At 40.6% G+C, this 17,710-nt stretch overlaps 4 protein-coding genes across 5 annotated transcripts; 3 read left to right on the top strand and 1 right to left on the bottom strand.

Moving 5' to 3' along the window:
• Positions 1 to 743: 743 nt before the first annotated feature.
• On the top strand, positions 744 to 5,709 carry LOC116194937 (golgin subfamily B member 1-like). 2 transcript variants are annotated; one of them, XM_031523864.1, is made up of 6 exons: positions 744 to 1,100; positions 1,263 to 1,332; positions 2,351 to 2,651; positions 2,746 to 4,594; positions 4,726 to 4,932; positions 5,116 to 5,709. In XM_031523864.1, exons 3-6 carry the CDS (start codon positions 2,407 to 2,409, stop codon positions 5,431 to 5,433), a joined length of 2,619 nt encoding a protein of 872 aa, XP_031379724.1. In that variant the 5' UTR covers positions 744 to 1,100; positions 1,263 to 1,332; positions 2,351 to 2,406; the 3' UTR covers positions 5,434 to 5,709. The 2 variants fall into 2 exon arrangements, with proteins under 2 accessions (XP_031379724.1, XP_031379725.1); XM_031523865.1 differs by lacking the exon at positions 1,263 to 1,332.
• Positions 5,710 to 7,333: 1,624 nt separating this feature from the next.
• On the top strand, positions 7,334 to 8,278 carry LOC116194936. The gene is made up of 2 exons (XM_031523863.1): positions 7,334 to 7,459; positions 7,573 to 8,278. Exons 1-2 carry the CDS (start codon positions 7,442 to 7,444, stop codon positions 8,038 to 8,040), a joined length of 486 nt encoding a protein of 161 aa, XP_031379723.1. The 5' UTR covers positions 7,334 to 7,441; the 3' UTR covers positions 8,041 to 8,278.
• Positions 8,279 to 11,427: 3,149 nt separating this feature from the next.
• LOC116194935 lies at positions 11,428 to 12,637 on the top strand. The gene is made up of 3 exons (XM_031523862.1): positions 11,428 to 11,530; positions 11,596 to 11,874; positions 11,964 to 12,637. The coding sequence occupies exons 1-3, from the start codon at positions 11,444 to 11,446 to the stop codon at positions 12,429 to 12,431; spliced, it is 834 nt and encodes a 277-aa protein (XP_031379722.1). The 5' UTR covers positions 11,428 to 11,443; the 3' UTR covers positions 12,432 to 12,637.
• A 161-nt stretch (positions 12,638 to 12,798) lies between these two features.
• LOC116194934 (deaminated glutathione amidase, chloroplastic/cytosolic) lies at positions 12,799 to 16,144 on the bottom strand. Its single transcript, XM_031523860.1, has 9 exons — positions 15,917 to 16,144; positions 15,306 to 15,442; positions 15,048 to 15,176; positions 14,835 to 14,893; positions 14,360 to 14,472; positions 14,175 to 14,267; positions 13,932 to 14,034; positions 13,576 to 13,658; positions 12,799 to 13,103 (listed from the first exon to the last, which is right to left on the bottom strand). The coding sequence occupies exons 1-9, from the start codon at positions 16,139 to 16,141 to the stop codon at positions 13,062 to 13,064; spliced, it is 984 nt and encodes a 327-aa protein (XP_031379720.1). The 5' UTR covers positions 16,142 to 16,144; the 3' UTR covers positions 12,799 to 13,061.
• Between the last annotated feature and the right edge of the window lie 1,566 nt (positions 16,145 to 17,710).

Below are 17,710 nucleotides of genomic sequence, written 5' to 3'. Positions count from 1 at the left end.
ATTTGCTACGATCTAATTCATCCATTAGGCTGACCATATGATGAAATAAATAAAGATCACCAAGGAATTTCTCTGGAGGAATTATTGCCATTCGTCACTTTAAAAAACTGAAGCTACTTTGATCAAATATGAGTGCCAATGTATCGTGCAAGTCAATTTCATGGCACTTTGGTCACATCCATGCCATCTTCATTATCCAATCTTCTTCTTCTTTTTTTTAATGAATGGTCGTGAACCTAATACAATGAAATAAAAAAAATTAATAATTAATAAAATGGATGGGGAATAGTCACACTAAATATTTAACACGAAATTTCGTTGTTACCAGGCGAGTGCGTGTACCACTGTGCTACACCCTCTTTTACTTAACTCGTCATGCTTTTGCTTACCGCAAAAAGATCAAAGGACTTCCTTGAAACATATTTCTACAGCAAAGGCAAACTACAGGAAGCACTTTGAGATAATGAAGTAGTACGAGGACCATCGGAGACCACCAGCAAATTATTGGGTGCAACTTGATAATGGGAAAGCAGATAATCCCTCCTCCACCGTTGCCATTGGGCAAGAGCAATGCAACCCCCTACACCCAGCCACACCAGATCCCGCCTCCACCAGCCCGCTCCTGCTCCGCTTTTTCCGCGTATAGACATTTTTAAAAGTTTCCCCTTATGGACCAAAATGCCCCTCCCTCCCCAACGAAACCACTGACCGCCCATCTCTCGCCCCCCCCCCCCCCCCCCCCCGCTCTCTCACACTCTCACTGTCATCGTTGCATTTCCCCTCTCTGTTCACCGAATCCACTCTCTCTCTCTCTCTCCGCCACTGCCCCTCCGCGTTCTTCACTCGCCCTCCATTGAAGAGCAAAGCCGCCCCTCAGCCGCCGCCGGTTCCGCTCCCCCAGCGCGGTCCTCGGGCCTTTTTGACCTCCGCCGCCGGCCGTTGACACTGTCAGCTCCGGGTCCCGATCCTCGCTGGAAACTCGGAAAGACTCAGTTGGATCGTTTTCGAATCTCTCTGTCATTCAATTCAATTCAATTCATTGAATTGAACCCCTTCTTCATCTCTCTGACTCTGCGTCTGCGCAGTGAACTGCCAATATGGTAAGTTCGTAACGTCTCATTTTCGTATCGGATATTACCTTTCCCCTTTCTCGAACTTTCCTTTGATTGCCTGCTTAACTTTAGAAATTTGAAAATTCAATCGAATTATCCTTCAGCGTTTCCTCTTCTCTAACCCTCATTCCTCTGCTTCCTGCGAGAAAGATCGTAGGAGTCCCTCCGATCAGCACAATCTTTTTGACCGGTGGAGAGTAAGGCGGAGCAGGGGGACACTGTGAGTGGTCCTGTGTTCCCTCCTCAGTTCTTTTTCCTGATCAATTTTGAGCGTAATTTTTTGAATGATCGTTCTCTTGGCCAAGAATTTATGATAAAAGAGACAAAAACCATACATTTCTTCGTTATACTCGATCAACCTGGGGGAACGTGATGTCGATTGGAAGTAATGTTTATGCTCTTTAATCAATCAGGGGAAAGGTAATGGTGATCGGCAGTGCCTTGGGGGTTTTTAGGGTTTAAAGAAATTCAAGAATTGGCAGGGTTATTTTGGTACTTTTGGGCCACGTTACCTCGATGGATCTTGGCCAAGATTCAATCAGAAGCTCTGACACTTGCTGATGCTAAAGCTTTATTTATATATCCTCAACTAAAAAAAAATGAAAAAAAATGAGAAGAAAGTGTTTGGATGCCGTTGATGCCATTTTTCTAATATAAAACTTGACACTAGTCCGTTAGACGCTGAAGTAGTAGTCTCCTTATTCGAGCATCGGATTTCTCGGATGGGGCTCGAATAAACTATTTCTTTGACTCCCCACTGCTTGTTCTGGTTGATTGTAATCTTCCTTATCGGTATGAATGTTTTCAAGTTCAGTGAGGAACTTTGTGATACTGAGGCGAATGGGAATGAGAAAATGTAAAATGAAAAGACAGTACTTTGCCCAATCTGTTATATCTGTTGGATCTCGAATGGAGTTATAAATGTCCTCATTTATTTCTGGGAGAGTCTTTCCTGGGCTTTTGCCTTCGGCGTTCATGATTCGGTTTTCTGATATGAAAATGATTCATGCGAGTAATATAATGGATGAAGTGTCCTTTCCTCCTTTTATATAGACTCTTTTCTCTAGCTTTTCTTATAGAACTTCAGGTGCCTCTCATGATGGTTCCCATCGTCAGATTCTTTGCGCATTTCTTCTGATCTGTGCTCGTGTGTACTTTGTGCTCTATTTAATGCCTAAAAGCCTCGTGTTTATGCTGAAACTGTTCGACTATCTTCTCATGAATTCTCACAATTACAGGAAGAACTAGAAGTGTTAAGAGCATGCTTGAGAATCTAAGTTGAAGGATTCAAAAGATGAAGAAACTTTTCTTTTTCCGATCTTCTGGATCCAGCAACACGACCCAGCCATTGACCGAGAAGACTAATAAGGAGGACCTGTTTGAAAATGGACTGAGCTGCCCCATAGGCCAGCCCCGAAAGCATTCATCTGATAGTCAGAGTTCGAATGCTGGGTCAGGTCTCAGGAGAAGCCTCTCACTGTCTTCTGCCTCCTTCTTTGAAGAAGGCTTTGAGCAGAGCAACTCGCACGAGAATTCATGGTGAGCTGCTTGACGATGAACATTTTATTGATATTGGATATGCTCTGCTTCAAAATTTTCTCTAAGTCATGCCATGTCGGTTTTTATTGTGCAGTCGTGTTATTATTACTCCGGAGAAGCAATCAAGAACCAAACGGTCTTCGAGGTCCCACAATGACTCATCAGGGAATTCCTCGAACTGCTCAAGCAATGTCTCGAGCAAAATAATTGACCGTTATATTGATGGAGAGCAGAATCAGGATAGAAGCCGACCGAAGAATATTATTACGAGAAATCAAGCCGGAAAAGATAGTGGGAATCGTCCTCCTCGAGCTCAATTCACAGCACCCTCTTCACCCGTAGATAGTGCTAAAACTAGACCAAGATCTCATTCATTTAGAGAATCTAAAGGCACTCGTCTCTACTTCTCATCTAGAGATTGGGTGGAGGGTGGGTTGGGCCATGAATCTCCTCGGAGGCTTGCAAAAAATGTTATTGAGAGGCTCTCTCAGACTACTGCTGATTTCCCGAGAGCAAGTTCAAAGGAATTCGACCATGACATTCCAATCACAATAGAAGATATCTACAGTGGATCTTTGAATAAAGATTCCTCCTCAGAAGCAGCCACTCGAAATAGCTCTCCATTGGATGAGCCCTATGAAACAATAGGCTGCGAGGTCCCCAACCACAAATGTGCTGCAATAGATGAGGAGATGGACTTCGAGTTGCAAAGAAGGTACAAGGTAGCTGAGGAGAAGGTCGCCCTTCTCTCTGAAGAGTTTGAACGAGATCGATTCGTACTTGGGATGAGTTTTGATGTCTCAGCACTGATTCATACAATAAGGAGCCTTTCGGAGGAACGGATGAGCTTGGCTACTGAGATTTCGGAACTGTTACAGTCGAGAATAGCAGAAAGGGCTTCTGCTAAGGAAGAGCTTAGACTGGTGAAGGTGGAAATGGAATTGCAGCTCCAGAGGCTGGAGAGAGAGAAGAAGGAACTGCAAGTAGGCTTGGAGAAGGAGCTTGATAGGAGGTCAAATGGCTGGTCTTCGAGGCTTGAGAAGTACCAGTTTGAAGAGCAGAGGCTTCGCGAGCGGGTGAGAGAACTAGCAGAACAGAATGTTTCTCTCCAAAGGGAAGTCTCTTCTTTTGGTGAGAGGGAAGCAGAGAGCAGAAACTTGATAACATATTCTGAGCAACAGATAAAGGAGCTGAGTATGAAGGTGGAGGAATCGACATGGCAGAATGAAGAATTGCATAGGCATCTCTCAGAATTACGAGAAAAATGCAAGGCTGCAGAGGAAAGTGAAGAGTGTATTAAGAGAAACTTCCAGGAGAAGGAGAAGGAATGCAAGGAGTTGCACAGATCGGTTACAAGATTACTGAGGACTGCAAATGAGCAGGAGAAGACGATTGAAGGGCTTCGAGATGGATTCTGTGAAGATGATGGCAAGTTGGAAAAGGTTGATAAGCAGGTGGCAAAACTGCGAATGGAGCAGATGAGGCTGACTGGGGTTGAACTGGCCTTACGAAAAGAAGTGGAATCTCATAGGCTTGAAGCGGAGTCACTTCGGCATGAAAATATTAACTTGTTGAGCCGATTGAAGGGCAACAGCAAAGATCCCCGGGATTCGATGTTTCAGCTTGACAACGAACTTTGGGCCCGAGTTTGCTGCTTGCAAAGTCAAGGGTTATCACTTTTAAACGAGACCACTGACTTGTGTTCGAAGCTATTGGCACTTGTCAAAGAGAAGTCTTATCATGAAGAAACCAAGCAGGGCATAGAAAATGTTGGCAGATCCGGTTTAGATTCACAATTTATTATCGAGTCTGATGTTAAAATCCAAGGATTCAAGCGTGGAATGGAGAGCCTGGCTAGAAGTTTGCAAACAATTTCACGATTGCTTCAGGAGAAGGTCACACCACTTTCTACAAAGCAGCAGCTAAATGATCAAACTTCAGAGGTAATTTGCTACTTAAAAAGTCTTAAGAGTGAAAATTAGCATTATATAATAGCTCAGATAATATAATGATGCACTATGCATTTTCTTGCTGGTATAATATCGTGACTTGATGATCTTTCCACCTGTTTTAGGATGCTTTGAGGTCAGAGCTTAAAGCGGAAAGCTTGGTGACAAGCCTGCTAAGAGAGAAGCTCTATTCTAAAGAGATGGAAGTTGAACAACTGCGTGCTGAATTGGCAACAGCAGTGAGAAGCACCGATGTCCTCAGATATGAAGTTCAGAATGCTCTGGACAGCCTCTCTTGTGTAACCCACAAATTGCGGGAGCTTGAACTCCAGGTACTTTGTATTTGAGAGTTTTCACTTTTTAACTTTCTTGATGAATATGGTGCTTAAGGTTATATATGCTGCTGTGTTGGGTTCCCAGCATAGAAGCTGAGCTTATATCTGTTTTCTGATAAACAACGAGAAAAACCGTTCCTTATGGGAAATTGAATCAATCACGTGACACCCTTGTAATAGATGCTAAAGAAGGACGAGAGCATGAACCGTCTGCAGAGCGACCTCCAAGACTCGAAGAGGGAGCTGAATGTCATCAGGGGGATCCTCCCCAAAGTGATGGAGGAGAGGGACAAGATGTGGGAGAAGGTGAAGGACTTCTCGGAGAAGAACATGCTCCTGAACTCGGAGGTTGAAATGCTGAGGAAGAGGATAGACACCCTCGATGAGGACATACACATCAAGGAAGGTGAGATCACGATCTTGAAGGACTCGATCAGTAAGAAGTCCTTTGATCTCCTTTCAAGTCCCGATTTCACCCGAGAGTTCTTGCTGGAATGAGATGATTCTGGTGTGGAGAATTTGGTTTGTGTCTCTGTGGGTTTGAAGCATGTGAATAGCCTTTTATATACATATTCTTGGTTTGTGGGGTTTCTTTGTGCAGCTTATACTGGATGGGAAAGTCTTTAGTCTTGAATTGTATGCACTGAGATGGGAAAAGGAAAAAGAAAAGATTCATGGCAATGACTCTTTTTTTTTTTTTGGGGGAATAAACTGGTTCGTGCGTTCGGTATTTGATTCTTCGGAGAGTTTGGATTGCAGTCTCTTCTTTCTTGAGTTGTCGCCTTTGTGCCTTAATGGCTATTGATTCATCCGCTGCCTGCCTGTACGAAATATTTTCGTACTCGGACAATAATGGTTTTTACTCGTATGAAAAAAGAAGTGCCGAGGCAGTCGACTGCATGAACAGTACAGTCAACTGTATTGCACGTATTGAGACTTTTCGTACAAATACGAAGCATTGTTTTTCGAGTGCAAAAACATCTTGTACCTATAGATGCAGTCACGCAGTCGACTACGATGTAATGCAGTGACTGTCTCATCACTTTTATTTCGTACAAGTACGAAACATTATTGTTTGAGTACGAAAATATTTTGTACGGATATGTCTGACTGAATATTCAGTGGCGGTACCTAAAAATTTTCCTGATTTGAAATATTACATATTTGCTGCTCATAATTGATTGGATCAATATTTATATGTAAATAGATTATATTATCGAATCGGCTGCTCCAGTTCCGATCTCCTGAAATATCAATAAGTAGAGCTTCGCTTGCTATGCAAAAAGCTGACCCGAAAACGAGCGGAACCGAGCCGCCCCACCCCGATTATTCGGGTCTTCTAGCACGGTTTGGTTCTTGGTTCGATTCCTTGTCCGATTTTCGGTTTCAATAATGGGACGGGTTTAAAAATTGAACCGATCTGAGTTTACTCAATATATTTAATTTGATATATAAGACCATCGCCCCAAGCCCAACCAACCATCGTTTTCTTCTCTAATCAATGATCAGAATCTCATGCACCTCGTCACTCCCTGTCCCTCTCAATCTTTGAAGCCCAAGATTTCAATATGAATATTGAGTTTGTAACGTATATTTGATTTTTAGGATTTCATGATGAATTTTGGTATTAATTGTGTGTTGGAACCTATTTGTTGATTTTTTTTTCCGTTAGATGATTTTTTTCAGTGGATTAAGGGGTTAAAGCCTGAACAGAAATTAAAACGTACAAAGATGGTTACGGATTCCAATTGAATCACCTAATGTAGGATGGCCTAGGTCATTAGGAAGTGAATCAAGAAAGTCAGCCCTAGTGGGAAATATGAGATCCCCCTAGCAAACCAATCTTCACAATAAGTATAAGAGATAGGTTTCTAGTCCCGAAAGCAATTCTCTAACTTCATTAATGATGATCTTTTTTGTTTTTTTGGTAGATGATTAGTTTTTAACTTTGTAATCCTCGAGTAAGTCGAGAACTGAACCGAGAAAAATCATATCCATACGGATCATTTTTTCTGAAATTCGCTCTCTGTTCTTAGAAACGTGTTTTGAAATTCCTTAACCGACGAAATCGATGCCCTGAAATTTTATCCAGAAATCGACATAACCCGAACAGTGATCAACCCTATTGTCAACCTCGAATTTTTTTTGACCTTTTGAAGGTGGCAGGATACTAAGCTTTTCAATACTCGGCTCGCCCGGCCCTGCTTGGCTTGATCAGTTCGGTTACCTCAATCGAACCAGTCGAGAGGAACAGAGACGTGGAGGGTTCAAGAGGCTTCCACGTGGATGGTGGCACTCACTCCAGCATTGACAGGTGTGGGTCGTTGAGAAACACCAAGCAGCCACGTGGCTCCCGACCGCCATTGCTCCCTTTCTGCAAAGCTTTTAAAAGGCCCATTAACATCGTCAGTTTCTTCTACATGAATACCCTTTGAAGATCCCTCGACACTCGCACATATTCACATCTGTACAACTGCTTAATTACACAAACTCGAAGACGTCTGCCATGGCCTTTCGGGCGACGGTGAGTTTCGGCATCCGTCGTCGTCTTTTTACTATTATTCTTCTTGCATGTCAACAATTGAAACTGTCAATGCATGATTTTGGTTTTTTCCGTATCATTCGACTGTGGTACAGAAACTGTGGCGCTCCCTCTCGAGGCGGCTGAACCCGCACGGCAACGCAACTACATTTGCGACCTCGACCGCTCCCAAGATGAAGACCTTCCCTCCTGCTTCGGGCGAAGGGGGACTCAAGCGGAGTGCCATGGGGCACGCGTTGGCCGTGCCCATATACGTGGCGATTGGGATGATTGTCCTCCAGCTCTCGTTTGGGATCCACACGGCGATGCAGCAGCTCTCGTGCTCCCCGGGCGTGCGTGTGAAGAAGTCGCGGCGGGAGACCTTGCCTGAAGTGGTGGAGCCTGAGGTGGTTGCAGAGGAGTCGGAGAAGTTCCTCACCAAGTCCTTCTTCCGGAAGGTCGCCCACATCCAGGATTTCGACACTGGAGAGACAGTGGTCCCGAACCAGGCATCGAAGGACGCCTTCGCCCATCGCCCAAAGATCGAGACACTGAAGTCGGTTGGGGTAGACCCAAGGCCATGAATCATTCGTACGAGCATCCGCTATTGCTTTCTTGTCCGGCAAGTCTCCTGCCTGGTTTAGTCGATCATGTACTGCTTTCCTCTTTGATGCTTTTATATATATATATATATATATATATATGGGGAAGATTAAGTTTAGCAACTTCCCTAGGTTGTACACATTAAATGGAAAATGATGATCCGAAGATGCACAAAAGCGTTGCACTGCACGAGGACAAATTTTCGAATTTTCTGAATTATTTCTGGTGTCTGATTCTTGATGGACTTCTATTTTGAAAGTCTAATGTTGCGTTGGTTTCATAGTAGAATTTTAAAATTAGATTTTAATTTTGAAAAAAAATAGTATAAGTAGAGTCCATCCTTTGACTTTGTATGAGTTATGTTATTTTGTTATGGAAAAAAGTGGTATAAATGGGGTCCACTCTTTGACTTTGTATGAGTCATTTTGTTTTGTAGTGGGTAGAGTTAAAGTTAGAATTATGATTCTAAAATAATATCCTAAAATCAAACAAGTCCTAAATTCATATTCGAAATCTTACTCTTGACACACGACAAGAGTTGATATCAGCCAGGCACACAAAGCACGGATCGAATACGCCAGCCGACGAGCACACTGAAAATACATCAAAATGTCCATCACAAGTGGGTTCAATGGTTCCCTAACATCATTGGCAGCAGCGGAGGGCCCATGAGAGCAAATTCTGCAACAGAATTGACATTTGAGATTTTTTGCACAATGACAGTACAGTTAATTATCGGGGTACCGAGTGTATCCCCGTAGTACGTTTATCGTGACAAAACTATGCTATGCTCCATGCCCATTGAGTCATTGACAGTACATATGGGAATTGGAGGGGGCAATTCGATCGCGAGTGGTAGATCAAACAAATGTCAAGCTGAACAACCGATGAATATGTAAATTCTCACTTGGATCTACACAGACTTGAACTCATCTGCAACTTAAAAGTTTAAGGTAATGGGTTGCTGGACTCAATTTCATATAAACTTGTGGTTTCTTTCTCAAATTTTTTATATGGGACAATATATCTCAATATCTGCCAACGTGTGGTCCAACACGTGTCACGTGACCTTAAATACCCGCCCTTAATAACTGATCATGAGCCGGACATTCTCTTTCGTGCTCGAGTAAGGGGGGACAAATACCAAATTAGCCTCGAGCTCCACCCTCGGGCATAACTAGAGGTGCACATTTTAGTTACCTCGGAACCAATCTCAAGCCTAATTAACATGAGGAGCACTCTTGGCTGTCTCGAAACATAATCTGGCATGATGCGAGCCCATACAAGTGCGTGGAAATATAACCCACTCCAATACCATGTAAATTCTCACTTGGATCTACACAGACTTGAACCCATTTGCAACTCAAAAGTTTAAGTTGATAGGTTGTTGGACCCAAACTTCATATAAATTTGTGATTTTTTTTAGGTAAATTACATTGGTGGCTCAAAAAGTTTTACAAATATTTCAATATGGTACAAAAGTTTTTTTTGCTACTTGATGATACAAAATGTTTCAAAGTTGTTTCGGTATAGTACAAACCGTCACCTCGCCATTAACGCCGTCAAGCCAACGCTGATGGTGCAAAATCGATTTTTGTGAGACGTTACATGATAGTGTAAAATGTTTTGAAATTGTAACTTAATAGTACAAAATGTTTTACGTAAGTTACATGATGGTGTAAAATTTACAGTCATGTAAAGGACAGCTTGACAGCGTCAATGGCGAGATGACGATTTATATTATACCGAAACAATTCTGAAATATTTTGTACCATCAAGTAGCAAAAAAAAAATTGTACCATATTGAAATATTTGCAAAATTTTTTGGACTATCAGTGCAATTTATTTTATTTTTTAAAATTTTTCATGTGAAACAATATATCTCAACAGAATGAAAAATGAAATTAAATGGGTTTTCGACTCTCAAGTGCAACACCTGCCATTACATGTTATGATGTAACGGTATAATTACGATAGGGATAATGGCATTTTCTCTCTCACTGGCAGATAAAATATAACTGTGTGTGTAAAAACGTTTGTAGCATGTGACATATGCGGTATGAGCAACTTACGGATGGCTACTGATTATTCATAAAGGCCGCCATCTTCTGCCTGTTGTACCGCTCAACAGTTGGACGATGATCCACGCCTCAGCACAGACTTTGATTGCTAAAATTTTGGGGTTCTTTAGTGGGCAAATTCAGTTATCGGATGAGTATTACTCGTCAATAAGTAGTGATCAATTAGAATGCATGTGATGAGAAAATACGTTGATTAAAGAGAATAAGTGTCGATTGGCTTAAAAATTAACATTTGTCCATTATTTTTAATGCTCTTTTTAAGGATGAAAAATCGATTGGGAGAAATAAAATTTTTAAATAAAAAGAAAACGTTCAATTATTGGATCGAGAACGGTTGTGAAATCTCTTTTTAAGAATGGTTGTCAGCCTATCATACTCATCTATTTGAATTGAGTTCCGCTTTGATACGATATATACAATTTTACACTTTTTTTTTCCTTTTGCCCAAATTTTGAGTAATACAGCCCATCGAAATTTCACTGGTTGATTTCTTGATCTAACAGTTAAATTTCCATAAACAAAAAAAAAAGAAGAAGGAATTTTTCGATTTCTTATTCTGAATAAATTTGAAAATAAGTGTGCAGGAAAATGTGTGCTTCGAAACCAAATAGACTTAATGGAAGGTTGAACAATTCAATCATCAATTGGAAATATTAATTGTATTAAAAATATAATTCAAGTTACCTGAAAAATCAATGAATTATTTTAGTCCAAGTTCATTGATATAGAACCTAGAAAATCAATTAATAAACTTTTTTCTCTTATAACTTCTAATCTAGACTATATACAAATGATTTATATTTATAGTAAAAAAATAAATCCTACAATTTTCCTTTATCGAATAAATATAAAATATTGAATTTTTTTTAATGGAATTCCCGAAAGAATTCAAATTTCTCTCGCTGATGCAAATCAAAATCATTGAGTATTAGGGTAAGCTTAGCAATAGGTTAACCTTTGCCCTGCACTCATTTTTCCTAGAAAAGAAAAGTGTTGAGAAAGTATTAGTAAACGATAAACAATAAACTTTTTTAAGGAGAAAAATATAAATTCGAATCTCAAAAAGCACATATCTTGAGAAATAAGAGAGTAAATAACTTTTAATATTCGATTTTTTGAAATTACAAAAGTAAAATTTCCCATGATTTATATACGGACATATAAAAGAAAAGAACAAGCAAAAAGAATCCACTTGTGGCAACTCGCACACAAATCAAATTTGCAAGTGAGGGCATAAGATAAAGTACAGGTGAAAAAAAATGAAAAGAAAATAGGAAAGAAATTTATGTCAACTCTTCGAGAAATGGAGGGACTAGTTTTATGTACGCTCGAATTCAACCTCTTCAAGGTGGCAGTGGACCGAATTTGCCAATTACTCCGGCACGATTCGGTTCGTCTCGGCTAGACTCGACTCGACTCGATTCGATGTTGGTTCACTTACGTCGCTCAAAACAGTGCAGGGGAGGAGTGACGTGGAGGGCTCAAGACTCAAGAGGCTTCCACACGAGGATGCTGGCCAATCTAGCATCGACAGGCGTGGGCCAGTGGGGAGGACAGCACCAATCAGCTACGTGGCTCCAGAACCCTCCGAACCTTCTCCAAACCTCCATTGCTGTCTCAGTCCAAGCTTTTTATAAAGTCCATCATCATCGCTATCTTCTTCTTCAGCACAAACCCTTGCAGAAAACCCTTCGAAGATCTCTCGCCACGTCTGGCATGGCTTTCCGGTCATCGGTACGTGTCGTTTTCAGCCGCCTTCTTTATAGTCCTGTGTGTCAAGTAAAGTATCAGTGCATGACTTGTATCACTTTACTATTTTGCAGAGACTGTGGAGCTCCCTGTCGAGGCGGCTGGCCCCGCAAGGTAACGGCGCTACGTTCGCGACCTCGACGGCTCCGAAAATGAAGGCCTTCGCTCCTGCCGGGGGTGAAGCGCTCCCCAAGCCCAGCCCAGCGAGAACTGGGGACGCGGTGCCCATGTACGTGGCGATCGGAATGATTTTCCTATCGGTGTCGTTGGGCCTACACACTGCGATGCAGCAGCTCAGGCACTCCCCGACGGTTCGCGTGAAGAAGTCGCGGCGGGAGACCTTGCCTGAGGTGATGGAGCCCGAGGTGGTAGCGGACGAGTCCGAGAGGTTCCTGACCAGGTCCTTCTTCCGGAAGATCGCTCACGTCCAGGAATTCGATATGGGGGACACGGTGATCCCCAACCCTGTATCGAAGGATGCCTTTGCCCACCGTCCAAAGGTTGAGACCCTCAAGTCGGTCGGGGTCGATCCCAGGCCATGATCCCGGGTCATGAATGACTTTGCACGAGCACTCGCTTTACGGCGTTGCCAAAGTTTTCCGGTTTTAGCGTTGGTTTTACATGTGCTGTTTTCCTTTTGGGATGCTTGTTGGGGAAGGTGAGTACAGCATATCTTCCCGAGATTGTAAATATTAAATGATAATGATGATAACAATGAGAAGATGCTGTGTGTTGTAAATTTCGTCAATTATAGACTCTGATTGTTGATAGATTCTGATTTAAAAGTTCCATTATATTATTAATGGTTAAACGAAAACAGCTTGTATTGAACCAACACATACGATGCAGATCAAATTCGTCCCACCAAACTAAAGTGTCTTGATCTGCATCTCAATGAACTAACGGACGTACAGTCTGACAAAATGTTAGTATATACGAAATGTTAATTACTAATAATTATGCATTAGAATCGAGCGGGAAATCTTCCAACTGAATTGAAGATGCAAAGTGTACATGGCCGCAGAGCATTCTCCCTTTATTACCTTGTAATATACAACACTAGGAGTAGATCCGACAGGAGCATAACTGAGAGGTGCTCTCCGTAAATAGTCCTTATCGACGAGGATGCCGAGCATAATTGAGAGGTGTGCTCTTCGTCAGTGGTCCTTCATTCACAAAGATGCAGGCTTCCAGAAATCTAAGGGCTTCCTTTGCTGCAATCAAAAGAGGAAAAAATCGTCGAGCTCAGAAAGATGATGTATATTAATCAAGTTACTATTACTGGGTTGACAGCAAATTCAACAGCAGCTGGTTTGTGGGTAAATGGAGTTTCTGAAAGAGAAGCAGGCTATCTCCGGGAAATAGATCAAACTTCCTTTAGCAGGCAGAAGGACCAAGATAGGAAAATGAGAAGGGTTTCTCGATACGCTTTATGTGTTGGCAATTTTCAGACTTAGCAGCTATATAGCATTTTCACTTACCGAGGAAGCACTGATATGTCAACATCTATGCCTTGAGACAGTACAAGCAACTAATAGATGAGCACTGATCATCCGTGGAGCCATCAGCTCTACGTGATTACCTCTCGTCCATTACACGGTGCCACTTGAATACCGTGATCTCAAAGATTTTGAAGTTCCTTTTGTTGGGCAAACCCAGTTTTAAAGTAGAACGTAGAGTTATTACCTTGGCAAGTGGCATCTTTGTCCTGACTGAGTCGAGAAACGACAGATCAATATCAGCTACAGTAATCCCCGTTGCCAGATGGTCTGAATAGAAAAGATGAGAAAAAACTACCAGTTATGTGGATATTAGAGGGAAAACAGCAACAGGCATAAAATAAATGTACACAGGGAAGATGCATAGTACTTAGAAAAACATTTCAAGCCCAACAAGAAATGAGGCTATTTATGAACTATGCGTAATGCCAGAAACAAGCTGCATATAAGAACGTTGCCAGTCACCTGATGTTCGGACAGTTACACAGAGGATAGATTTAAAAGGTCAGTGAGAAAAAACATGAACAGAAGATTTCTCCTGACCTGGCAGTCTCCCCACTACAGTACCCCATGGATCAATAATTAAAGCATCGCCGTAACTCTCCCTTTTATCATTGTGCTTTCCAGCTTGTGCAGCAGCAATGACCTAGTAATGCACCGATTGAATATCCCAAAAGTATTAGGAAGTGAATCAGCTACTAAGACTGTACTTGACATAAACCAAAAATCTCGAAAAAGATCATATCGAATGCGTTAGGAGAAATGGAAACTGCAAATACATCATACATAGCATTGAGTCTCAATAGCTCGAGCACGTAGAAGGATTTCCCAGTGTGCTTGACCTGTCACTTTTGTGAAGGCCGCAGGCACGAGCAGAACCTGTGGATGCAATGGAAAGTAAACAGTTAATGCAACAAGTGTCATATAGGATAGCAAAAAGAAAAACCAAGAAACCTATTTATATTTCATACCTGTGCTTCATGTTGGAATCTCAGCTGCTGATAAATCTCCGGGAATCTCAGATCATAGCACACCGTCAACCCGAGACGGCCTACAGGGCTGTCGATTGCTACTATATCTTTTCCTGGAATCGCAAGAAGTTCAGATGGACCACCAAGTTTTATATACGGCAACAAGCGGCTGAACAGAATGGAGGTAAAAGTGTATTCATTGATAATACAAAATTTGTATCCGTGCAACTCATTATTCCAACCGACAGTTATTACAGGTTGACCACGCACACTTCCATATTATAGTGTAGAATGGCATCCACAATGTTCATGAATTGGAGTTGGGAGAAGTAGTTGTTGAGATAAGATATTTCATTGGTGATGATGAAACAAAATTTGAAAGAATCCTGCAGTTTACAATTTAAGCATTCTAACAAGGATCAAGCAGGGCATATATTCAAACAGATTGAGTACTCACTGCACATTGAATTATTACCTGCTTCAGTGAAGCTGCTTTCCTTGTAAACCATCCCACCAGGCACATCAACATCAAACCTTGTCATAGCAATGGAAAAGAGGCAAAAGAGGAAATTTATAAGTTCAGTGACAATACATTTGTACATTAACAACATTCTTCCACAAAAAGAGAATGAATAAACAAGAGAGAGATACTCTGCAGGGATTCAAAATGTCAAGAAAATTGTCTTACAAGTGTATTTTCTGATAACTGCTTCTGATATTCCCCTCATTATCGATGACAACGTGTGTGTTACACAAGTGCTCGTCATCTTTCCCTTTCTCTTGGAAGCCTCCAAGTGACAGCCATATATTGGACTCTCTGTCAACTCATAATGCGAAGGGAAAGAAACATTCAGAATTCCAATGCTATTATTTCTCAAAGAGATCGAGGGAAGACTGCATTAACCATGGCAGCAGGAAAAACCACAAATATTTAAAGCATTCACACCTCGCCAGAGATTGGTATTGTTGCATGATCGGTCCATCCAAGGGTTCTGCAATCTTAAGGCTGTCCCCATCCCTGGCACCAATGTACGAGAAGCTCTCGGGAAAGCAGAGCAATTTCGCCCCAGCAGAAGCTGCTTCCTTTTTCAATGCAATCCACCGTAAATTAGAATCTGAAGAAATGTTCTTTCGGTAATTGCGTGCGTTGGACTACCGACAACTCGATTATCTCCGATATCACACGCAGGCTCAAATTCATCATATATATCGCCAGAATATCAACCAATCCCAATTTCGAATATATAGCTCGAAACGGAAGAAAACATAAGACCGCCACAAGTTCATCGTTAGAATTCCTCCCAAAAAGACATCAAAACAGGTTTTCCTTTGGTTATATTTTCAGCTGAATGCGAACGGATGGTCCTATAGGCAGTTCTCTCTGAGTTAAACATCATATAGAAACTCGAACAGCCGATATTTTCTTCGGATATACAATAGAATCCGCATCAGATCACCAGGAACGATCTAAGAAAGCGACTCTCAGCTGTCTTAGCCAAAATGGAATCAGAGGTCGAGGAATTGGACTCAAAAGAGAAGGAAAATCCGGTGACTTACTTTGACCAGGCGGGAGCAGGTCGCGAAGTTGGAGGCCAGGTCGTTGATGGAGGTCATCTGAGCGGCGGCGACTCGAACCGAGCTGGCGGCCGCCATGACTGAATACACTGCTGATACGGTGGCGCGTCGCGGTACGCGCAAGGAGCGGCACTGCTGAGGGCGGCCCGATTTTGTTAGCCCGACGGGAAGAGTAATATGCGGAGTCACCGGAAGGCAAAGCGACATCGTTTTGGCTTCAGTGAGACCAGAGGCTCACTACGAAACAAACTGCGAGAGAGATTGTTATACTTTATTACATGCTCGATCCTCGTATTATTTTATAATTATAATTATGATCCTAAAGTATGTTACTATTTTCAGTAAGGACCTTAAACTGTTTCAACGCTTTTTAAGTTGCTTTACGTTATTATTATTACTACTGGTGATTGACCCGTGCATTACAGATATTTCATAAAGAAAATTTTATTATGAAAAGTTAAATATTAAGATAATAATTTATATTGGTTTGTAGTTTATATTAATATACAAAAAAATTATTTTTATAGTATATAAATTCTAATACGGAAAATTTCAAACTTATGCTAGATGATGTAATTCAAGAGCTCACAATCAAGTAATTCATGTAAAATATATCATAGGCATATAATCCCAATTATCAATTTAATTTGTAAGAAAATTAGACTCCAAAATATTCAAAATTTCTAGATATAGTTAATGAAATAGATAATTATAAAATCTAAAGTTAAGCATTCACCGCTATCTTATTCTCCCTCGTATTTCATATATTAAGTTTTCTGAATATGAATAAATTAAGATAAAATGACTAATCATTTCATAGAGAGATTTACTTAATTTAACTTTTATAAGGCTAACAATGATTGTTAAAATTAATAAAGTGAAGTTTATTATAATTTTAGGCAATTCCTAATTTTTAAAAAGTTATGTATATTATTTGCTAATAAAATAACAATAAGTGATTGGCATCCTTCTTTAAAATTTCTTTGGACATATTTTATTTAATTACAATAATAAAAATAATTATTACTATTATTATTTAATTTCCTTATAACATATTAATTTCTTACGATAGTTACTATTCTACCTCTATTTATTAGGTTTTAGTGTATATTTATTTATTAATAAAATATTTCTTTGGATATACATTCTTTAATTAATATAATAATAATAATTATTATTATTATTTCATCTCCATATAACACACTAAATTATAAAGACATTTACTGTTCTATCTCTATTTATTAGGGTGTAGTCAAGTTTATATATTATATAGATAGATAGATAGATAGATTGTTCTTTTTTATAGCAAGGCGAATTTAAATTTCGCCCAAAATCTCCACAATTTATATGTGCACCGTAGAAGCTCATAGAATAAAACAAGTGGAGCAGGTGATCAATAAGGAATATTCTCATGCATAACTTTACAGTGACTCAAATTTATATCTTTACCAAGAAAGTTTGCACTCGTTCAACCACCAGAACAACATATTCTTTTTAATATTAATTGACATCTTTTTAAAGCGATCGTTTGTTAGTTCTGAATGCCAATACCAAAGGTTAGTCATTTACGTAGTCCTAAACTAACACTGCATAACTTCAAGGGGGAAAATGATTCCATATACACATCGAGCTCAAAGCCAATGTAATCTATTCAAATCTCGACCTGCTAGATAACAATGTGAGTCGAATCGTGCCAATGCATCAAGATATTCCTCAAATGCGCCAACCTCTCAACCGAAGAAAATATGCACCACGAGTTTTGATGAGTTCAATAGC

Source organism: Punica granatum, chromosome 2, assembly GCF_007655135.1.
Source record: "Punica granatum isolate Tunisia-2019 chromosome 2, ASM765513v2, whole genome shotgun sequence".
Lineage (NCBI taxonomy): Eukaryota > Viridiplantae > Streptophyta > Magnoliopsida > Myrtales > Lythraceae > Punica > Punica granatum.
Note: the sequence above shows the minus strand (reverse complement) of the source record. Positions and strands in the feature narration are given on the sequence as shown.

Coding starts and splice junctions, on each gene's coding strand:
- LOC116194937 (XM_031523865.1), top strand. CDS start 2,407: ATGAAGAAACTTTTCTTTTTCCGATCTTCTGGATCCAGCAACACGACC. Junction 2,652..2,745: donor AACTCGCACGAGAATTCATG/GTGAGCTGCTTG, acceptor TTTATTGTGCAG/TCGTGTTATTATTACTCCGG. Junction 4,933..5,115: donor TGCGGGAGCTTGAACTCCAG/GTACTTTGTATT, acceptor CCCTTGTAATAG/ATGCTAAAGAAGGACGAGAG.
- LOC116194935 (XM_031523862.1), top strand. CDS start 11,444: ATGGAGGGACTAGTTTTATGTACGCTCGAATTCAACCTCTTCAAGGTG. Junction 11,531..11,595: donor AATTACTCCGGCACGATTCG/GTTCGTCTCGGC, acceptor CGCTCAAAACAG/TGCAGGGGAGGAGTGACGTG. Junction 11,875..11,963: donor GCATGGCTTTCCGGTCATCG/GTACGTGTCGTT, acceptor ACTATTTTGCAG/AGACTGTGGAGCTCCCTGTC.
- LOC116194934 (XM_031523860.1), bottom strand. CDS start 16,141: ATGTCGCTTTGCCTTCCGGTGACTCCGCATATTACTCTTCCCGTCGGG. Junction 15,177..15,305: donor CAATACCAATCTCTGGCGAG/GTGTGAATGCTT, acceptor ATGAGTTGACAG/AGAGTCCAATATATGGCTGT. Junction 14,268..14,359: donor GATTCCAACATGAAGCACAG/GTATGAAATATA, acceptor TTGCATCCACAG/GTTCTGCTCGTGCCTGCGGC.